This window comes from Microcaecilia unicolor, chromosome 3 (assembly GCF_901765095.1).
Source record: "Microcaecilia unicolor chromosome 3, aMicUni1.1, whole genome shotgun sequence".
In the NCBI taxonomy this organism is placed as follows: domain Eukaryota; kingdom Metazoa; phylum Chordata; class Amphibia; order Gymnophiona; family Siphonopidae; genus Microcaecilia; species Microcaecilia unicolor.
This window is the reverse complement of record NC_044033.1, coordinates 402,360,039-402,384,063: the sequence shown is the minus strand read 5'-3', so window position 1 is coordinate 402,384,063 and position 24,025 is coordinate 402,360,039. Positions and strand designations below refer to the sequence as shown.

At 39.0% G+C, this 24,025-nt stretch overlaps 1 protein-coding gene across 2 annotated transcripts in view; it reads left to right on the top strand.

The window, feature by feature from the left end:
• Positions 1–21,261, top strand: part of MMUT (methylmalonyl-CoA mutase) — a 91,097-nt gene extending 69,836 nt beyond the window's left edge. For both annotated transcript variants that reach the window (XM_030198754.1, XM_030198755.1), the window contains exons 10-13: positions 8,151–8,282; positions 12,005–12,152; positions 18,033–18,200; positions 20,847–21,261. In XM_030198754.1, the coding sequence (XP_030054614.1) occupies positions 8,151–8,282; positions 12,005–12,152; positions 18,033–18,200; positions 20,847–20,975 (577 nt within the window). In that variant the 3' untranslated portion in view covers positions 20,976–21,261. The remainder of the gene's footprint in view (positions 1–8,150; positions 8,283–12,004; positions 12,153–18,032; positions 18,201–20,846) is intronic.
• The last annotated feature ends 2,764 nt before the right edge of the window (positions 21,262–24,025 follow it).

The window sequence follows — 24,025 nt, the reverse complement described above, 5'->3', positions numbered from 1 at the left end:
AGTAAGACCAGCATTAAACACACTAGAACTATAATATAAAGAACAGTATAAAGCATGCACTCACCGCTTTGGAGTAAGAATCTGGTTGTTTTTGTGTATGTGCATATGAAAGCTGACCAGGGAGTAAGTGGGCTGACTCTTATAATGTGGGAAAATAATTGCATATACTTCAAAAGGTTAAATACTAATATGTCGTATAAAAATATAAACATTTATTTCTGTGTAATTTTGCATAACTTTGATTATTTTCAGCAAATTATTTTGATTTTCTTGAAATAATTTTGAATATTTTGGCATGCCATTTCTCTTGGGTGTGTCTGAGATCTTTAAAAGAAGAGAGGGGGGTCTTTTGTTTATATTACTGGCTAAGTTGCTAGGTTATTTTTGGAGCTTTTTTTTTTTTTAATCAATAGAAAAACATCAGAGAAGCACACAACAAGGCATCCAACAAAACAGCAACCCGATTATATAAACATGAGTTCACAGAAGTTTCCATAAGTTTTATAACAAGATGAAAACCCTTCCCCTTTAACTGCAGTTCCCTAGTCAAAGGCAACTATGTCCACCAATTGTAGTATATAGAGATCATATCTGACTCATCTTTGAAGCAGTATCACCCACATCCACCCACCCACTGTTCCTTAAACCTCAACATTGCTAGAAAGGCCATCCCCCATACTCACAAAGGTACTGATGCCCACAAGGCCAAAGTGTTCTAATGCACCACTCAGCGGTGCTACTGTTTCTCATATTTCCTACACATATCGAGTGTCACCTGGCTAGCATGGGACCGACCAGCTCCTGCCACTCCTGTGCTATTGTCATATGGACCACCAGGATTAAAGCTGCTGCCAAGTTCTTCCCTGGGGTCCTAAGCGGCCCAGCAAGGAGATCTCTGGATGGAGCATCCAACTAACCCCACACCATTATTGGACCAAATCCCAAACCCTTCTCAAGTTGCAAGTTTGTTTCAATAATTTTTATTGATGAATCCACAAAGTAAGCAAACATCTCTATCGACATATTAATAGAAGTAATTTTACAACTATAACCAAATTAGTGTAGATAACATAAGCAGTAATCACATCATCAAATTTTTCCCCAGTTTCTCCTTCCCTTAACTCCTGCCCCTCCCCTTCCCCCCTACTCTCACTGTGTATACCAAGTCATTTTATGATATTCCAACTAACACAAAACCAGATCACTGGCACCGTTTTCATGAATTCCCATTAATCTCTCCTCCTCCCTCCCACCCTAACCCCTTCCCCTCTCCCTACTCCTTTTCCAAGCTGTAAAGGCCCTAGTCCATTGTGAGTCCATGCAGAGATTACAAGTTCAAGAGTTGTCCTCTCGCTGTCGGAGTGAGAGTCTCCCAGAATGGAGACCATCGGTTTTGAAATTGTTGTACTCCTAGTGGGGGGGAGCCAGTATGTTGCTAAACATTCCATTCAGAGAAGGGTCACCATCTGAATATGCAATTTCTGAACTGAAGGTGTCTGCGTCATAAGCCAGTCTATAGGGATAGTTTTTTTTTGGCCATGATAGTTGCTCGTTTCACAAACTCTGTAAAGCCCATCGGGAGCGGAGGGCCTAGTCTAGGCCTGCCAAATAGTAATAATGGGTCATAATGCCATACTGCTGACCACATGTGCGAAATGTGTTGAAGGAGATTTTTCCAAAAGGTAGCTACTTTTGGACATGACCAGTACATGTGAGCCAGCGTTGCTCCTTCCATTCCGCACTTCATGCAAGCCCCATCAGGGGACAGGCCCACATCGTCTTTGGGGTATGTGTAGACGCAGAGCAAAACGGTATTGTAACTCCCAGTTTGCTGCTATCATGGATGTTTTATGTAATGTCAATACATGTTCTTTAAATACTGTGGGAGACACTGTAATAGTCAAGTCGACTCCACGTTGTTGCATACGCTGCAAAATCTAATTTATTTATTTATTTTGTTGCACTTCTGTCATATCTCGGATATGCTTATGATGAAACGACATTGGCACTTTCTGTTGCGCTCCTAAAGAAACTGCCGAGGCTATCGCCTCTCGCACATCTTCCGTTAAAGCTTCCCATGATAAACTAGAGATATAATGTTTCAATTGGCAGTAATAAAAGTAATCTGTGGGCAGCACTGAGTATTGCTCTTGTAGTTCTGCAAATGCCTTAATCCAACCTTCCTGTGTTAGCACATGGCATAAGTATTTCAAGCCTTGTCTTCTCCATCTGTCAAATACTTTATAGAGCGATCCTGGTAGGAAATCTGGGTTGTCACAAATAGCGATATATGGCGTAGCATTGGGCAAAAAACGATGAGCTTTACATATCCATCTCCAGACCGATTTGGCTGTTGGCAGAATGAAGGTGCTCTTTAGTACTGCCAGACCTTTTCTTCCCAATCTTTCAAGTGGCAACTGAAGTGTGTATGGCCAAACAGGTGTAGCTCAATGTTAGTAGCTGAAAAGTCATTTGTTTTGCGATACCAATCATTAACATGTCTCATGCCACACGCAATAGGTAAGTATCTCAAGCTCAAAAGGCCCAGTCCTCCATATTCTACTGGTTGGTGTCTGGAGAGTCGACCAAGGTAGCCTCAGTCTTCTCCCTTTCCAAAGATATTTTTGCAACATGCTATTCAGTTTTGTTTTGTCCTGACGTGTGAGGTATATAGGTAAAGTTTGAAATACATATAACCAATGTGGCACAGGCATCATATTATATAACGCTGTTCTCCCTAACAATGAGAGTGGATATGCCTGCCACACCTTTAACTTGGAAGCAGTGTCTTCATACAGTTTGCTAACATTTAACACATACAGTTGTGATAAATCTTGTGGGATCTGCATTCCCAAATATTTAATTTTCCCCTCTGCCCACACCAAAGAATAGTTCTCTTTCCCCTGAACTTCTTCATCCTGTATTATTGGTAGTAGTTGAGATGTCTGTAAATTTACCTTAAAGCCTGATATTAAGCTGTAATGTTCCACCCTGTCCAACAGTAATGGCAGAGACATGTCTGGGGTGCCTGTTACCACCAACAGGTCATCAGCAAATGCTAATGTTTTCACTATCTCTCCACCCACTTCAATCCCAGCCACCCCTCTTTCCCTTTTTAGGATTTTTAACAATGGCTCTATTGATAGCAGGAATAGCAGGGGGGACAGAGGGCACCCCTGACGAGTACCTCGCCTAATAGGGATCTGCGCAGTACTTACACCATTAATTAGCAACGAGGCCTTGGGGTCTGTGTATAGGTCCTGTACCGCCTGATAGCCCATGTATTGTAACACCCCAAACAAATAATCCCAGCCCACCCTATCGAAAGCCTTTTCTGCATCTAGGCTAATGAGTACTGCAGAGGTGTTAGTTTGTTGGCATTGAGCCATTGCCAGCAATAAGCGCCGTACATTGACCACTGCTTGGCGATGTTTAACAAAGCCGACTTGCTCTGGCCCTATTAACCGGGGTAAACACTCCGCTAGCCGATTTGCTAAGATCTTAGCCAATATCTTAACATCAATGTTTAGTAAGGAGATCGGCTGGTACGACTCCGCCCAGTCTTCTAGGATCTGAACCAGGCAAGTACTGTTCCATTGATACCTGTTTCTGTCAGTCGTGCTAGCAAGATATCATGATTCACAGTGTCAAAAGCTGATGAGAAATCTAGCAGTACCAACATCAAGGCGAATCCCTTGTCTCAGTTTCTGTGAAGATCATCTAGCAGGGATACGAAGACAGTTTCTGTTCCGTAACCGGGTCTGAATCCAGATTGACATGGATCTAGCCATTCATTAAGTTGAACACAGACTGCTTGTTCTGTGAGTTTACCAAGAAACGGGATGTTGGATACTGGCCTGTAACTTTCAAGTTTGTCCTGGTGAAGGTTGGTTTTCTTCAGCAGAGGGCGAACCACTGCCCTTTTTAATGCTGTTGGTAGTTGCCCATTAGAAAGAGAGGTGGTCACAATTTTTGTGGCGCCTTCTATAAGGCGCATACTTGCCTGCTGCACTATCTTTGATGGGCAGGGATCGAGGGAGCAAGTAGTTGGTCGACAGTCTCTTAGGATTTTGGGTCCCAGAAAACAACAAGGCAAACGATCTGCAAATTCCAATGTGGAAAACAAACAAGCAGATCAATAAAACATCAAAGGATTTTATTAGTGATAACTATATACCAGAAAAATGCCCGACACAGGCCATGTTCGCCCAAAGGGGCTGCGTCAGGGGCTAAAATAGACAAACACATAAAATTACAAATAGGAAATAACTAGTAAAAGAGGCCCGTTTCTGACAGAAATGAAACGGATGCTAGCAAGGTTCCACGCCCCCCTCCTTACCTCCCTCCCTCTCTCTCCTCCGAGTTCCATGCCCCCATACCTCCCTCCCTCTCCTTCGAGTTCCAGGACTGCCCCCCTCCCCTTCGAGTTCCAGGACCGTCCCCCTCCCTCCTTTTCCTCCCCTCCGAGTTCCATGTCCCCCCTCTCCGAGTTCCAGACCCCCGCGCCTCCCTCCCTGTCTCTCCCCTCCGAGTGCATGCAAGACCTGTTCTCCCCCTGGCCCTCGCCTTCCTAAGTGCCGGCTGTAATTTAAAAATTCTTACCTCGGGGTCTGGCGTCGGCAGTGAAGGCGAGCGGCGCTTACCACTGCCTTCCCTTCTATCTCAGCTCTCCCTCTGGTCCCACCCTCTGAGACAGAAGGGAAGGCAATGTGAAGCGCCGCTCGCCTTCACTGCTGATGCTGATCCCCGAGATAAGAATTTTTAAATTACAGTCGGCACTTAGGAAGGCGAGGGCCAGGCGGAGGACAGGTGGTGCTTGCACTCGGAGGGGAGAGAAAGAGAGGGAGGGAGGCACAGGGGTCTGGAGAGGAAGGGAGGGGTGTCCTGCAACTCGAAGGGGAGGGGGCCTGTAACTCGGAGGGGAGGACAGGGGGAAGGAGAGGGAGGGGGAGGAGGAGAGGGGAACCTGGAACTCGGAGGGAGGGGGCGATTCTCTACTCACCTCCAGTGTTCTGTGGCTGGCTGGTGCTGGCTTCCCTTCCCTTTCACTGATCCGCCCTCTGACGTCATCGCCAGGGCGGACCAATGAGAAGTGTGTTACGAACCCAGGCATCCAGACGTAGAATGTTGGAAGTGCAAATTATTATATAGGATATAAAAAGATTGTAAAAACATATGTCATGCAAAATTAAAATAACGTAATATAAACATAGATATCATAATATAAATGATATTGATAATAAATAAGTACAATAATAAATATTATAAATATATCACTAGTCATAAAGAATCTATTATCAAGAAAACCATTCACCACGTTGCTATACCCATGTGAAAAACTGATGCATATGATTGTAATAATAATACATGAAATAATAAAACATTAAAATATAAAACCTGAAATTATAAAGCATGAGTCTATAAACGTATTGTATATAACAAGCAATCAAATTACAACAGAATATATATGTACTGAATTAACATGTAATTAAAAATAGGACACGTACCTAAAATGAAAACCTTCCAATAGGAACAACTATATCAAAAATATAAAAATATAAATAATATGAAAATGAAAAATAAAAAGTAAAATGCAATAAAAAAATGAAAAATAATATAATAAAAATATAAACAATTATAATCAAATCAACTGGATACATTCATAAAGACAGCATAAGAAACTGAACTAATTTGAAAATCACTCACTTGCAATACTCATAAAAGAAAAACCAGTACATCCAGTGGGGTCCCTAATTAATAAGATAAAGAATTACTCTCCATTTTCAAGTAATCTGTTTTACATCTATTGTTTTATTATTCGATACTCCATCTAAAAAACACATGTTATCTTAATATGCAACGATAAAGTACCCCAAAGTATAAAACTACAAGCAAAGATACACTTACGCAAATAATGCTGGAAAAGAGGACTTAAATGCGTCATTGTCATGTTGATATACAAAAAATGCGTCAAAAAATATATAAAATCACTCCAACACATAATGAGTATATTTAAGATGTCCACAGGAGCACATACGGTACAAAAGAAACAAATTGTTTAAACATTTTTTATTGAGAAATCAGCATGTTAAACCATAATGGAACATTCCACTTAGCAAACTTCACAGGCTAAACATGTTGTAGAACTCCCACGCATTACAGAACAGCATCCCGAACTTTTAATATTTTCTCCCCTATCCCCAAACTTACAAGAAACAAATTAATAGAATATTGAGTCTACCACGAGTCGTTGTTAAATCACTCGGCGAAAAAAAATTATATAGTTTTGCTAATTTGCAACCAGTCTATAATAAAGTGCCCCAAGATGGAAACTGCAATCAAAAATACATTTACAATTGTGTGTCTGATCCTCTAGAGACGTGCCGCTAGAAGTACTGGAAAAGACGACTGAAGCTATATAAAGTCTAGAAGTACTGGAAAAGACGACTGAAGCTAATTAAAGTCTATATATATATATATATATATATATATATATATATATATGTCATTACTGTGTCAAAGTTGAAAAAAACGCGCCAAAATCTAAAGCCATAAAATCATCAATATATTTAATAATTGTATGTATGATGTCTAAAAGAGCAACGAAGAACTGGATCAATGACTGATCATTGTCGCACACCATTTACCACTGCTTTTGGCACCTTCCACTCCACAAATGTCTTAGCTGGTCACTCACCTTTGGGCCATACAAAATGTGCCCTGTTTATCAGTTATCTTTGGAGAACCATGTTGAAGGCCTTGCCAAAAGCCAAGTACACCATATCTAGCAGTCTCCTCTGTTCTTTCTATCCATAAGCACCAGGTCCAGTGTCCTCTCATTGGATTCCTTTATCAGCTATTTACAGAAGCCAGGATTTCCCTTCTTCTAGAAGAACCACAGCCAGAATATCCGAATCAGTATCTGTTTTCAGTTAAATATTTGTTTCTTCTGTGTACAAAGGTCTATATATTATATCAATAGACTACTACTACTACTAAACCTTTCTAGAGCGCTACTAGGGTTACGCAGCGCTGTACAGTTTAACAAAGAAAGACAGTCCCTGCTCAAAGGAGCTTACAATCTAAAGGACGAAATGTCAAGTTGGGGCAGTCTAGATTTCCTGAATAGAGATATAGTGGTTAGGTGCCGAAGGCGACATTGAAGAGGTGGGCTTTGAGCAAGGATTTGAAGATGGGCAGGGAGGGGGCCTGGCGTATGGGCTCAGGGAGAAACAGAAGCTCTATTCCTTCTTTGTAGTGCCTTCTCCTTCCATCATAAGTTCTGCAGTTCTGTTGCTTTAATATTATTTGTTTTCTATATAATGACAGAAACCTTTGTAGTGTTTTATTTTTTTTTTTTGTATGTTTGTGTGGTTCTTTTTGTTTTGTTTTTTTTCAGACATCTTAGGCTTCACAGTGATCTTTGGAGGCACAACCTTTTTACCTTTGACTTTTTCTTTTTAAACATATTTACCTCTTTTTGTTTTGTTGTTTTTTGCCCTCTCACCCTTTGCCTGTTATTACGTTTTTCCCTTAGTACTTAGAACTTTTTCTTTTCTTCAAGATTTTGCCACAGGTCATTTTTTTCTGTCATTTAGATTTCTAAATAGCTGTTTTTCCTTCCTTAGATTCTGTTTCATTTTTCTCACCACTCTCTCCCCTTTTTTTCTTTCCTTCCAACATACATTCTTTCCTTTTTTCCATGCAGTTTCACCTTTCTTGGAGGCAAAGTTTCCCAGTGGGTTAATTTTGCACATACCATGACAATAATGAACCTGACTCCTAAGCCAGGCTATGTGGAATATTGATTTCTCTCAGATTTCCTGCTAATGCTACGGGGAAGAATGATCAGTACCAACAGGAAGGACAGAGTCTAACACTAACCCATGATACAGAATTGGAGGCGGTAAATTACACTGATGCCATGGGGGGACAACAGGAGTGTAATATAATTTAAAGGGCAGTAAAATGAACAGCAAAGAGGAGGATTTGACTTCAAGAAAATAGACCTGTTACTAATGCTACTCAGTATATGGAAAAAAAAAATGAGACCTGGTCACTGATTTGTCGTCTACTTAGTTGTTCATAGTGAAAATTAGTAGCCTTTCAAACATGGCTTTTATGTGTTGTGCTTGTGACCTTTCTTTTAGATGCACAGTGGGAGAAATAACTGATGCAATGAAAAAAGTTTTTGGTGAGCATAAAGCCAGTGATCGAATGGTGAGTGGAGCGTATCGCCAGGAGTTTGGGGAAAGCAATGAAATTGATTTTGCCATCAATAGGTAAGATGATGCCAAATTATTAGCCTTCTAATTCAATGTTACCTTTATGATAAATCAAGGCAGTGATATTTTCTGTGTAGTGTATTGTAGGTTTAACTTTGCATTGTAATAATATTAAGTGAGGGGGGGTGTTAACTGTTCACATCATAATATTTCTAAGAAAATTATATGTAAGAGATTTTTAGTATTTTGAAATATTATCTCTAGGAAGAAAATGGGATTTCTATGACAGTCCTGAGGATTGGGGAATGTATGAGATGATGAGGTTTTTATGTATGGTTGGACAACTATATTGTCTTGTATGCTCAGATAAGAACTTGCAATAAAAATTAAAGTTAAAAAAATATTAACAAACACCCTTTTCTCAGAGTATCAGAAGAAGATAGGTGTATCAGATAATATGCAATGTAGATATACAGATTCAGAATGTTTATCTTTGCAAAAAAATAACTATTATAACATTAATTCTTACCTGTTAAGCATGAAAAGATATAAACAGATATTAAACAGGAGAATACAGATATTCAACAAGAAAGATATAAGCTCTTCTAATCCACCTTAATCCAACAAACTATATAGAATAAAATTTTATTTATAATACTGCCTTTATCCAAGGCGGGGATACAAAAAACACACAATAAAATACATAAAGGAACAATTTCAAAACAGTGAAAACCAAAAACAGCAGCAGTAAATCAACCTAAGGTGAGTCCTAAAAGTTCATAAGGCATAAAAGTCAAAAAGGCATAAAAAAATGCCAGACAATACAGATAGGGGCTCTTTACAATGTATTGTAAGCCACACTGAGACCGCAAATAGGTGGGAAAATGTGGGATACAAATGCAACTAAATAAATAAATAAATAAATTTTACAAAGGTGCACTACACCCAGCAGCTGCTATTGAATCCAGCGTTGACAAGAATTCTCTCCACTGTTGTTGCTGTGCCTCAATCAAGCTCCAATATTGGCAGTATATACCGTCTGTGTCCGACTCTGCAGGGTTTCGAGACGATCTTCATCAGGGACCTGTTTTTTTGCTGCCTGTTCCTGTGAATAAACACATACTGCGCCAAACTTTCTGAAACCTCGTTCTTAGTCTGAGTTCAACAGAGTTCCCGCTATTATACTCCCAAAACCGGAAGTGATCAGTGTCACGTAAAAACGTGAAACATCAGTTTAACAATACAAAAACCAAAATAAAACTAAATATAATGATGATACAGAAAAATTAATATAAGTGGAACAGAGGAAGTAATGATGTTCAGAAAAAATGATTTTCAAAAAACCCTTCAAAACATTTTTCAAAAAAGAGCTTGATTGAGGCACAGCAACGACGGTGGAGAGAATACTTGTCAACGCTGGATTCAATAGCAGGTGCTGGGTGTAGTGCACACACCCAGCAGCGCAGAGATAAGTGCGCCTTCTTTATCTTTTTTCTTTTGTCTTTAGAATGTATTACTCATGAATGAAGGATTATTTGTTTAAAGAACGTTTGTCATACTTATATTACATGTTTCCTTACAATACTAGTGGCTAGATATTGAAATTTACCTGTCTGTCTGTAGAACAAAATTTTGGCTTTTAAACGTAGGCGTTTATCTCCAACTATTTATTTGTTTATTTATTTTGCTGCATTTGTATCCCACATTTTCCCACCTATTTGCAGGCGCAATGTGGCTTACATTATATTGCAATGGCATCGCTATTAACAGAGTAAGAGGTTCAGATATATTGTTATAATTAATGTACAGAGTAACAGGTAAATAGGGTAAATAAAATGATAATACATTAGCGTACAAGTGAAATAGGATAAGATATGATGTTAATAATGATAATATGAAAAAATAATCGAATTAGAAGGGATCAATATTGGTTGGTTCTATTATAGATTCAGAAACAAGTCATTAAGGAGGATTCTTTTTGTACGTCTCCTTTTTACAACTTGAATATCAGCCTAAAGAAATTGCTACACTGTACTTTGCTTTTTTTTTTTTTTCAATAATGATATACAGTGATACAATATGGAAATCTTCAAACTGTCCCCCAAGGGACAAAGACCACACTATTTAGCCATGAGAGTATATACGTACTTTGACTTTGAAACTTGCTACAAATACCTACATTTTCTGCAGGTAGGTATTTGCAGGAAATGTATGCACAAAGATTTGAAAACACAATCTACATATGTGGCTTTTCCTTCCCCCCCCCCCCCCCCCCCCCGCCTCGAACACATGCTAGGAAATGCCTTCTCTCAATGCCATTTAAAATGTTGTATGACACCTTGGATGCAGTTCACAATAAATAAAGGGGTCCTTTTACCAAGCTGTGGTAAAAAGGGCCCTGTGCTAGCGGCGGGGGCTGTTTTTGCTGCACGCTGAGGCCCTTTTTTACCGCAGTGGGTAAAAAGGGCATGCGGTAAGATTTCACTTACCGCATGTGGCTATGCAGTTGGATGCACTTACCACCACCCATTGAGATGGTGGTAAGGGCTCCCTCGCTAACCCAGTGGTAACCAGGTAGTGTGTGGCGCTGCCCGATTACTGCCGAGTTGGCACCTGTGGAAATATTTAACGCCCACATTGGGCTGGCGGTAGCTTCAGATTGGCACACGGTAAGCCCGCGATGGGCTTACCGCCGCTTTGTAAAAGGGCCCCAAAATGTGGCTTTAAGTACATGGTGGAACTACATTGAAAGAGGCAAATTACAGGGAAATGATTAATACAAGATTGTCCTTATGCTTCCTGAATAATTATAATTGAGAAGAAATGACACAAGCAAAAGAATAATAATAAATTTGTTAGCTCGATGGTCCTTGTGACTCTGGGCAAGTTACTTAACCCTCCCTTGCCCCTGGTACAAAATAAGTACCTGAATATATGTAAACCGCTTTGAATGTAGTTGCAAAAACCTCAGAAAGGCGGTATATCAAGTCCCATTTCCCTTTCCCTTTATTCTGAGGCAAAACACAATAAAATTTCATTGGCATCCTATGTTCCACATTGGGTTAGAAAATGAGCTTAAAAATTAAATCTTGAATAGCACTTTCCATAATTAAAACACTTATTGTCTTCCATTATGCTCTGCTTACAGGATTTTTTTTTTCAACTAATATGTTTCAGGAATTTGCAGTCACTATGGACTAGATTCTATATATCGTGCCTAAAAATTTGGCGTCAAAATGAAATTCGCCTATGCACTTTCCACAAAGTGCACCTTAATTTAGGCGTACTTTATAGAATAAGCCTTAATTTCCATGCAGTTTATAGAATATGGGCAAGCATCGGTCCATGTGACTACATTTAGTTGTGGGCAGTTACGCCAGGTAAAACCTGGTGTAAATGCTGATGCCTAAATTAAGCATGGACCGGGTTTATTGTATAACAATGCACATAGATTTTAGAAATGCCTACAACCCGCCCATTCCATGCCTATGGCCATGCCTCCTTTTTAATTGTTCAACTTAGAATTTATGCACAGCATATTATAGAGTAGTGTCAATAAATGCTTGTTGGCCATTATCAGTAGTGTCAATAAATGCTTGTTGGCCATTATCAGCACTGATTGGCTTGTTAACCAATTATTTATTTTAGATTTGCTCACACCTTTTAGGTTATAAGTATTGTTTTGGAATATGCTTCGAACTCAGCACGGAAATCTCAACATGATAAAATTCAGAAGTATGTGGCTTAGATGCATTTATATTGTATGTTTTCATCTTCAGGGTAAAGAAGTTTATGGATCGTGAAGGGCGCAGACCTCGTATCCTTGTTTCAAAAATGGGACAAGATGGCCATGACCGAGGAGCTAAAGTTATAGCTACTGGCTTTGCTGACCTCGGCTTTGATGTAGACATTGGCCCTCTTTTCCAGGTACCTTTTTAATGAATAAAAAATATTAATATATTCCACAGATTCCATTGTCCACATCTTGCCAAGTATAATTTTCTTATGCTAAATAAGGTTAACATGGCAAAAATGCACAAGAACGTAAAAGGTCTTCCATAGTCAAAATGCTTGATAAACCTAAAGGCTGGAGTTGAGGAGCTCCAAACTACAACCAAATCTTAACAGAACATCAACATGTACTCTGGAATATGGACATCATTAAAATAGGGGTAAGAAAACAAGGCAATTGGTCCACAATATCCACCGTGGAACAAAATACAAAGAGCCACGTCATTATTTCTTTGTTTACCATTATAGTTCCTTGCAAACTGAACAAATTCAGGTTTGAATGCTTGGTTGAAAGAGTTGTGTGGGGTGGGGGGGGGGGTCTTCCTTTTTTTTTTTTTTTTTTAAATAGTGATCTGTGTTGGTAGAGTGTTTAGATTTGCACCAACCAGGTAAGCCATTCTCTGAGTGTTTACTTTTGCTTCTTAATTCACTTGTCTTACCTTTCAAGCTTTAACTTGTTATACCGATGCACTGTTTTATTTGTTTAGTGTCTGATGATTTTTTACCTGGATTGTTTGTATTTATTTATATGTGACCAACTGTACTTTTTACTGATTGGAGTTTTTATGGTATTTATTGTAGTAATTTATGCCCCTGAAACAGCCTGTGTTCTAGGCTAAACATGGCCACATCAGGCATTTCAGTGTGAATCCTGGGAGCATCTATATAATTTATTAAAGACTTCATTTTCTTCATCAAGGTCTGCTCTTTGTTTTTTTAGGGTTTTTTTTTTATCATCAAAGTAGGGACAGCCTTCTCCATACTGAACAGTGGTCCCAAAGTTTATATGTGAAAATGTGTATGTACTTCAATCTTAGTTAAAAAAAAAAAAAAAAAAAGTAAAAAAATGCTTAAACTATATAATCAGGGCTTCTGATTTTAGGTTTTAACTGAACAAGCATTAATTAACCATCCCTTATGTAAAAAAAAAACCAAAGGTATCTATTTGATAAAAACCTGAAAAACACTACTGCCCCTAGTGCTCTCTCACCCCTTTCCTTGCCGGTCTTAGATCCTTTCTATATTTATGTGCCTTTTATGTGGTGGCAGTGCCTCTGCCGCACAAATGTATAGATGTGGTTCACCAGAAACGGTACCCCCAGCAATGGCACAAGTATACACCAATTTTTCATAACGTCAGAGAACCCCTAATTAACTGAAAAATAATCACTTATTTCCACATTTGATAAATGTCTAAGAATAGAAGCCCTACTTGTAATCATGCATACTCTTTGTTATCAGAATAATTTTTCAGTTTTCAATATGTACAAAAAGTCAAATGTTCAAGGAAAAAGCTAGTCCAGTTTGCATCCCTAGTCTTCATAAACAACAGTGAAAAGGCCCTGCTTATCATAGTAACATAGTAGATGACGGCAGAGAAAGACCTGTACGGTCCATCCAGTCTGCCCAACAAGATAAGCTCATATGTGCTACTTTATGTATATACCTGACCTTGATTTGTATCTGCCATTTTCAGGGCACAGACCGTAGAAGTCTGCCCAGCACGAGCCCCGCCTCCCAACCACTAACACTACTACTACTACTACTATTTAACATTTCTAAACCGCCTCCCACCACCGGTGCTGCCACCCAATCTCCGCTAAGCTTCTGAGGATCCATACCTTCTGAACAGAATTCCTTTATTCCACGCATTTTTGAATTCTGTTACCTTTTTCATCTCCACCACCTCCCGCGGGAGGACATTCCAAGTATCCACCACTCTCTTCGTGAAAAAATACTTCTCGACATTTTTCTTGAGTCTGCCCCCCCTTCAACCTCATTTCATGTCCTCTAGTTCTACTGCCTTTGTTTGCGGATTAATACCTTTCAAATATTTGAACGTCTGTATCATATCACCCCTGTTTCTCTTTTCAGTAACGTATAAAGATTATCCACAGTATGTTGCCCAACTAAAGGCATCTGGACACCCATGTTGTCTTTATAAAATACCTCACTTTTATCAACACCAATTGCAAATAAGTTCATATAGGTCAGTTAGTAAGAACCGTCAGTCAGGGGAGTGTAACATGTAGCATTCGTATATATCACAGCAACTCTTAAAAAGCCATCATAGATTCTTACAGTAGATGAACTGGTGATATAAAAAAAAGAACAGACCAGCTGAAAGTGGTCAAAATAGAAGATAATTTCTTCTATTTCTACAGCAGTGGAACACTTGAGTGATTCAAACTTGTGTCTGACATGGCCACATTTCACCTTCCACTAGGGCTACATCAGGGGCGAACAGAGTAAAACAAAATGAGTATAAGTAAAATCATAATAACAGAAAATATAAAGGGCACCATTGCAATTATTTAAATGAATCAATAACAAACATAAAACTTTTTAAAAAACTATAACGTATATTAAATCTGTCAACATATAAATGAGCAACTTAGAATCAAGATCCATATAAAAGCTAAACATCAATAACAGATAATCCATAAACAATGATTGTGTGAAGGCTGCTCAGTGATTGCCAGTGAATGAGTTAAATTCTGCATCTCAGCAACTTAGAACAAGGCTGTATGTAAAAGTGTAACATGAATAAAATAAAAGTTACAATGGTGCCCTTTATAATTTCTGTTATGATCTTACTGATTACTCTTCACCACTGATATAGCCCTAGTGGACAGTGAAATGTGGCCATGTTGGGCACAAAATTTTAAATTCCTCAAGTGTTTTATAGAGACTTTTTTTACTAAAGATTAGCACATGTTATCTGCAACAGGGCCCATAGGGATAAAACTGGTCTTGTGGCGGATATGTGCTAATCTTTAGTAAAAGACCCCATTAGTGTTATAGCAATCTAATGAACTATCTTCTATTTTGAGCACCTTTTAGCTGGTCTGCTTTTTTTTTTTTTTTTTTTTTGCCTTGACGTTTGTGGACTGCCTGCCTTACTGTAAGTAGATTAACTTTTCAAACAGTAATTTCAAGAATGTTATTCTTATAAATGACTTCTTCACTTACTTATCTTAAGAAGACTGTAGTAATGTCCTCCAGTCATCCACACACCTTGCTTTAGAGTTCCATCAGTTATAATCCAAACATAATAAAATACTCCAAACTTCAAAAATCCATTTTGAGAGCTCTTTCAAATCCATCCAACACGATCATGTTTTGGGGTAGAAACTGCATCAGGGAAAAATCAACACATTAATGGTCCATGTTAAGAAATTGCTTCAATAGCTTTGCTTAACTGGCTTTATTTCAAACAAAATGGCGCCACAGCATCCTCAATAAGTAGCCGATCACCAACAACCAATGGCCATCAGACTGATAATAGCCATTCTGATTCATTGTTCAGACCCAAACATGAAGCTGATTGTAATATATGTATCCAATACTGCTCTCTATAATGTGGTTGGAATTCCTGATTCCCTCCTTGGGGATTCAAAGGCGCGTGATCTATAATCTACCATTGAAAACTTAAAGCATGATTTTTCTCTGCCCAATGAGAAACTAATGGTGCGGATAAACTCGCTGTCTTGAGCCGATTCTTATGTGCATTCAAATGCAGCTACATCACATACTTTATTCTTTCCACATATATCCGAAGACATAGACAGATAACACACATGCCACATAACTAGATTCACATGTAGTCTTCATTCTAGATACAATTTTTTGACCCACAGAAGAGGCCACCTATTCTGAATCTTCAGTAGTCGTAGTGCACCAATACACTTGCCACTTACTATATGAGCCTCTACTTCTTGAATTTGATGTATCTTACTGGTCAGTAATTTCCCCACATTCCTTCCTTGCTGCAATGCCATCAAAGGTGGTTCTTGAAAAAAAAAAAAAAATTATACTTGACAGCATTTGCCAGTATCACCACAATATCTTCACTACAGAACCAATTCCTATCATATAGGGCAAAATTCATCTTTATCTTCTGATAGGTTGTTGCTGTTGATACAACAATAAATAATCACAGTGTGCATACCTTGCCCTTTTTGTACAACTCACATTGGATTGGATAACCCTGTTGGCAAAAAAAAAAAAACCTAGTTCTTTAATTCTGTATGATTTTCAAAATCCATTAAAGAAGAGCTTTTAAGTGAAGAAACAATTTATGGGTAGACAATTCTTCAATTTAGTAAGGTGAAAACTATGAAATTGTAGATAGTTTTTCTGGTCAACTTTCTTCTGGTATAAGCTCATAACAAAAGTTCCATGAGCCTTCTCAATTCAAATATCTAAAAAAATGTATAAATAGTAGGTAACAAGTCATAGTAAACTTCAGATTCTTCAGATTCACATCAAGCTACATTCAGTCTTGTTACAAATTGATCCAGTGCCATGGGAGCCGGTCCACACAAAACAAAATACATTGTTCAAAAATGTTTTCCACAAAAGAGTGTTTGAGAATGTCGTTGAATGGTACATAGTCACATTACCGAAGTAGCTAGAGACGATCCCATAGCCAGTCTTTGAATTTGTAAATAAAATTATTCAAAATAAATACCTTCTGAATACTATCTTAGTCAGTTGTAGCAAAAAAAAAATCTCTATGGATATGAGGCTTCAAAGCATAGTCTTCTGTAAAGCATGATGAAATTCTGTAAAGCATGAAGAATCATGTGCAGAACCACCCCTTGCAGTATGCGAGTATATAACTGTGATATCCTTAGTTATCAAAAAGACTTCCTCTGGTACTTCTGTATGAGTCAGTAATTCCTGTGACATATGAGATGTACCCTTTACATAAGATTTTACTCACTTCACTACCAGATTCATAAATAGATTCAAGAACTTCAATACAGGTTCCAGAATCGAACCCCTCACAGAATGAAACTGATATCAATCTGATATTTACTGTGACTTTTTTTTTCCCCAATGGGGCTATCCAAAGTCGATTGGTCAGATGCCCAAAAGCAGCAAAAAGAAACTGCCAAGTCAAAATAAAAACAAGACATGTTAAATAAAGACAGAAAGACTAGGATATTCATTTGTATATCATGATCATGAAAATCCAAAAGAAATTGCCCCAAAACAGATCATCTTAACTACCTTTTAATACATTTATCCACAGCCATTTAAAAACATTTTCATATAAGTAGCCAGGGCATTTGTATCTGGATTTATTGCTGCAACTTTATATACTTTGTACACAAAAATTCTTCATCTGGAAATAAGAGCTTGAAATGTTTGGGAAATAATTTTTTTTCTAGCAATTTCTTATGTTTTGTTATAAATCATAATTCATGTGCATTCTAGGATTCTGTGGTCATCTCAGGAGCATAGTTATCAATATGGGCTACTGTTAAGTTGTATTATTTTACCACTAACTTGTGCTATTTTAGTACTGGTCCCATTTTTTTGCAGCGAGACCTAGTTACTAGTAACTTGGGCTAACAGTAAAATAACGCTTTAACGATAGCCCATGTCAAGAAATTCCCCCATAAATGACTGTTTTTTGACACTTTATTTCCTTTGAGTAGAAATTGAGCTTTCTCCTGTTATGCCGCACTGCTGTGGAATGTACTAGCCAATCAGTTAAGGAGCCTGCTGGATTTGCAGGAATACATAAAGCTCTAAAAATCTACTATTTAGAGCTTTTCTGTGTCTCTGTGTAGGATTGCAATATCATATTACCCAGCAGATTGATAGGCTCATAGGTCATGTTTGAGGAGGATGAGGGTGATTCATCAATAGACCTTCGATCTGTTCTTGTGTGATATGTGTTTGTGCATTTATTCTACTTATGTATGCTTGTTTGAAACTTACTATGAAACTTCGAGATTTGGCAAGGAATACAAACGCCAATATTCCATTTTCTTTCCTCAGACACCTCGTGAAGTTGCCCAGCAAGCTGTGGATGCTGATGTACATTGTGTAGGTGTGAGCACTCTGGCTGCAGGTCATAAAACTCTGGTTCCCGAACTCCTAAAAGAGCTGTCTGCTCTTGGGCGTCCTGATATTCTTATCATATGTGGTGGAGTTATACCACCCCAGGTAATACATATTCAAAGGAACCTTTGCTGTCGGCATGAATATTTTAACCCTAAATTCCAATATGTTTTGGGATTTTGATTTTTGCTTATTGTGATATCCCCCTTCTCACTCAGGGTGACCTGGTTCTCAATATGCAGATTATATGCAAATTAGTGTGCAACCCCTTCTCGCTCAGGGTGACCTGGTTCCCACTCGGCAAATTAAACAGGTCTCACCAACTGCATAGTTCTCAGGCAACTCTTTATTCCAGCCCCTGGGCACACTTCTTCTAGCTTAATACTTTATACTTTCATAGATCTTCACCCTGAGCCTCCCCACACAGATACATGTGCTCAGTACTACACCAATACTTTGGGGACTCTCAACCCCAGGCTTTGCAGCCTGCTTCTCTCAGTACTTTGGACACACAGTCCCCGCTTTGAACACACAGTTCTAGACACACAGTCTTTTCTTCTTTGATCACACAGTCCCTCCACTGAACACACAGTTCCTATAAGTACTGAGGACACACAGTCAAACACTAATGCTTTAGGGACTTCTTACCCCAGGACTTTCAGCCTGCTGATCTCCTTTGGACACCCAGTCCACCCCAAGTCCATCAGGTTAGCCAGTATCTTCCAGGGGCTCTCTCTTCTTCTTCTGCTGCTAGCTAACTTCCCTTCCTTTCACAACTCAGGTGCAGGGCTGCCAGCTGGGAAAAATTTTCCCAGCCCAAAACCAGCCGTAAACCCGCCCAAAAACCGCCCGCAGCCAACCCCCGCCCCACCCGAACCCCGCCCCCTGTGTCACTAACCCCGCCTCCCGCGTCACTAACCCCGCCTCTCGCGTCACTAGCCCCGCCCCTGATGTCAACCCCGCCCCTGAAAGGCTTCTATTGGACCAAATTGGACCAATAGAAGCCCCGGCAGCGGGAAAACCGGCCAATCGGCGGCCACGAAAACCCACCCAATCCTGCACTGCGGCCGCTCGAAAACCCGCCCAAATCCCCGCAACCCACACGATTCGAAATTCCCACCGCAGCCGTCCCGAAAAGCCACCCAATTCTGCGGCTTACCGCAGCCTGCCGACAGTGCTCAGGTGGGGTATATAAAGTGGTTAATTCGCTACCCAGGACCCAGCCCATAACCTCCCACACCTGTGGACCTCACAGGGCTCTCCCCGGTCCTAGCGACCTCCACCGATTCTCCTAGCGCCCTCTAGTGGCCTCCCTGGATAGGACAGCTTCATACCTTCTCACATTATATCCTTTGTATTTAAATCTGAAACAAAGACCTTTGTTGAGTTGCCATTTTTTAAAATCTATTTTGTAAAAAAACATGTTCAATAAAGTATTTTGAAGGCTAAATGACAGCAGTTCAGAGTAGTACTGCTGATTAGTGATAGAACCTTTTTTTCATATGATATACATAGAGAAGCTAATCAGTAGACTTCCATAAGACTTAGCACTGGCCCCAATTTTATTAAACTTCCATACAGAATTATTTATCAACAGTTCGTTCTCACAAGTTTATCTATGCTGAAGGCATGTGATGCACCACACAGGCTTCATCTGTTCACTGTCCATATAAATAAAACAAAACAGTGGAACCTAAGTTCACCACAATATTATTAGGAGGAAAAGGTCTCAGACATCACCGGGTCAATTAGCTCTGAACATTCAAACCGGGTCAGAAAATAGAACCAATAGATGACTGTTGTAATCATCGACCAAAAATCCTATTTAATAATATTGCGGTGAACTTTAGGGTTCACTGCTTTGTTGTATTTACCGTGTGTAAGGAGTGGACTTTTTTGAGCCTTTTTGATTATTAAATATTAATAATCCAAAAAGGCTCAAAAAAAAGTCCACTTGTGAGAACGAATTGTTGATAAATGATTCTGTATGGAAGTTTAATAAAATTGGGGCCAGTGCTAAGTCTTATGGAAGTCTACTGATTAGCTTCTGTATGTATTATTTCACTGTCCATATAAGACATTGGAAATAGGATAAAGTGGCAGATACTCTGCTACACAGAGGTTCACACTGAATGCCACCAAAATGGTATCCACTATTTTCCACCTCCATAATGCTAATGCCAGAAAAGAGCTTAACATCTGTCCTGTCCAAAATACCTGGGAGTTTGTCTAGACAGAATCCTGCCATTTGAGGATCACCTGAAGGAATCATAGAGGTTAAATCCCAAAATAATCTGTTAGCCAGACTTTTCTCAGTCAGCATGGAAAGCTGTAATTACATCATTTCACACCTTGAAAGCCTAAGTTTTCAGCTGAAAATTCATCTTCATTTAGGAGCTTCAAGTTATGTTTATAAATTTAGGCCTTCTGTTCGTTTGCTTAGTTTTATGAGCCTAGTGCTGAAAATCAGTGCTAAGCTTAAACTATTTTCCCCTGCCCTCAATCCTCCCCTTTTGCTACCCACGTTTTATGCTCCTAAAAATTTAGGTACTCAGTCCTAGTAAATTTTCAGAGGTCAATTTAGAAGTATAAAATCCTTTGAATACTTACAAGAGTATTCCAATGTACACTTGTGAATCAGCTTTTTTTCACATGTAGTGGGCCTCATCATTCTATTGATAAAGCCTTTTTCTCCTAGTGTTTGTTCAGGTTTTTAAAAATATTAATTTGTCAATTTGTTCTTGTCAACAGGACTATGATTTCTTGTTCAACTGTGGTGTTTCCAGTATATTTGGTCCAGGGACTCGGATTCCAAAAGCAGCTGTCCAGGTGGTTGATGATATTGAAAAATGCCTTGATAAGAGACAGCAATCAATCTGACATCATATCAAAAGAGTGTATTTGTTTTAGTGTGCATCCTGACATACAGTTTCCACCCTTAGTAGAAATGAATGATGGACAGTCATGATTTCAGATTCAGCTTCAATGATTAATGCACTGTGTACTTTCTGAGAAAGTTAAGAGTTCACATTTTCCTTGTGTATGGAGCTGTTTTGTATGCTTCTATATGTATATGTCTGTTAAGTCTGTGCCTGAAAAAATTAAAATTTAATTCCATTCAAAATTTCATAAAGTGGTTTGGAATTATTTCATGACATTTGGCAAAATAAAGTATATATTTAATTTTAATCAATGTGTTCTGGTTTCCTTATTTTCCATACTTTCTAAATTCAAGCAGTCTTTATTGATTCATTTGTGTCTACTTTTATAAATTCTTCCTTATAACTTTTTCCCTAATTTTTCTGAAGTCCTTTATCAATATATCCCAAACCTTGCTTAAGTTGAAAAGGGTCCACTGAAAATGTGATTAATTTGGTGAAACAGACTTTGAATATGACTAGTGAGGGACTGCTGTAGAATTTGAATACCAAATTATTACCAGGTTAAACACAGAGGGTTGCTACATCTCAGTAATAGGAACAATATTCAAAGATAATGGATTAAGTTGCCATGCTTGGATCCCTTTACCATGAACCTTGTCCACTGCCTAACATGAGGACTATAGTAAACCTCTTATCTTTTGGAGCTTTCAACCATGCCATCTCTCCTCTGCTCTTCTGGGGGGAATGAGTGCTGGATCCAGGGGGATGCAGCCCTTCTGAGAGAAAACAGTGCTGGATCCAGGGAGATAGAGCCCTTCTGGGGGGAATGAGTGCTGGATCCAGGGGGATGCAGCCCTTCTGTTCTATTAGAGTTTTATATACCGCCAATATTCTAATGGATTCACAGCAGTTAACAAATCTAAAAGACTCTACAATAGAGAAGACTAACAGGGTTAGCATATAATAATAACATAATGCAATTAGAAAAAACAGTGTTACTAATTAAATAAATGAATTTTCAGAACTTTCCAAAAGGACAGATAAGAGGGCTGATAAGAGGTGAATCCAGTCCTTTTGAGGAGAATGTGTGCTGGATACAGCACTTTAGAGGGTTGAGTATGAGTCCTGGAGCGGGAAGTGTCCCTTCCTTCTTTGGAGGACTTCTGCACTCTAAACAAAATAGTGATCTGTTTTTACGGTGTTACTAAGAGGGATCTGGGTTTTACACCACACACTCTGTCTCTCCCCACAGCACCCCTCACTTTTATCTTTCCTTCCTCACTACCTCACCCAGATGTGCAGGTTTTAGTCATTAGCGCTCAGGATTTGGGAGAGTGTCTCCTTCATGCTTCCTAATCTATTGAGTTAGAAGTGTTCAGTAGGATTTTCCTCCCATATGCATAACAGCAGGAGCTAAGCCTGCTCTCTTGTAATGAACTCCTATGGATCGTACTTATTAATGTGTGATTTTTAAATCATGGCCAGAATAGGGGCTTGGGTCACATGAACATTTCCCTGCTGTCAAACCTCACCAAGCAGATTGCTCAGGATTATAGCATGCTCTTGGAAGGATCTGGAATTGTTCTGAGGTGAGAGCCTGCTACTGCTTAGCTGTTAATGAGACTCATCATTTGTATGCAGTGCTTTTCATTCATTTGGGATCCCAGTATGCTTTAAAGTGAAATAAAAAGCTGTAAACAAAACACACACGTATGCAGTCATAAGTGTTTGCTATTATTTTTAGGTAGAAATATCTTTATTGTCATCAGAAGCACAAATAAAGGCATATAGCACAGCACTGAAATCCGCAATACAGTATTGCAAATAATGCAAACTGGAGCACTGATAAAAACATTTTGAATACAACTCTGTCCCCCTTCACAGACCCCTCGAATACTCCCCTTACCCCGATTCAATCCCCTCCAAATAGAAATAATGCAAAACCAGGGAGGTTTAATAAATCAATATAAACCTCACAAGTTTGCTATTGTTTTCGATAACCTATGTGAATGTTTTGGGTCACTCAATATGGTGGCAAGCTCCGCCTACTGGCTTCTGCCCACAGAATGAGCCAGGTAGTCTTATACTGTCACCTAAGGGTGATTAAATAATTTGGTATGAAGTGTGGTGTTTATGACTGGAGGATTAACCTCGTGGTTATTGCAGCAGACTTTGATCCTGGGGTACTGGGTTTGATTCCTACTGCAGCTCCTTGTGACTCTGGGCAAGACACTTAACCTTCTGTTGCCTCGGGTACAAATTAGTATCTGTATATACTATGTAAAACACTTTGAATGTAGTTGTAAAAACCACAGAAAGGCAGTATATCAAGTCCCTTTCCCTTGCTTGTTTTGTACTGCTTTGGGGCCTTACTGATCTGCACATCTGTTCTGTTATTTTGGTGGGTGGAAACAGTCGGGTGGGTTTATAGGGAGGGAGGGGAAGGGTTCTTAAGGTATGTTCTCTGTAAAAGTTTATATTGTGCAATGTTGAATGGTTCATTGGGTTTTCTTTTTCTATATGAAACTTATCTACCAACTTGTTGTGCTCTGAATAAAGATGATTAAAATATAAAAATAAAGTTTTGGATGTACTCTGTAGAAGCTGTTGTTTACTTTTGCAATGTGATGGATACCTGTTCTGGTGTGGGCATGTGATAGTCTTTGAATAAACTGTTCTATACTTATGGCTATGATTTCTGAACATGCGGCACCATTAAAGGACAGACTTTTAAGTGCCCATTTAGGTATATATGCTACTCAACTTTGTTAAATGTTTCAGACATATTCATCTACTTGCTCCCATGATATTACTGAATTCTATTATTCTATCTCACTGCATTTCCAAATGTAAGCAACATTAAATCTGAGTTTTCTTGGGATAATGTGACATAAATGTCAAATAAAAAAAGAAACAAATCCTTTATCCTCCACCTTTTAAGACACTGTCTATCCAACTGGTTGGTGATGGTACAAGGAAAGCAAGTTTTGTCCATTGAAGAGTAACTCATAACAACCTGTTCCTTAGCTGGGCTCTAGTGTTACCATA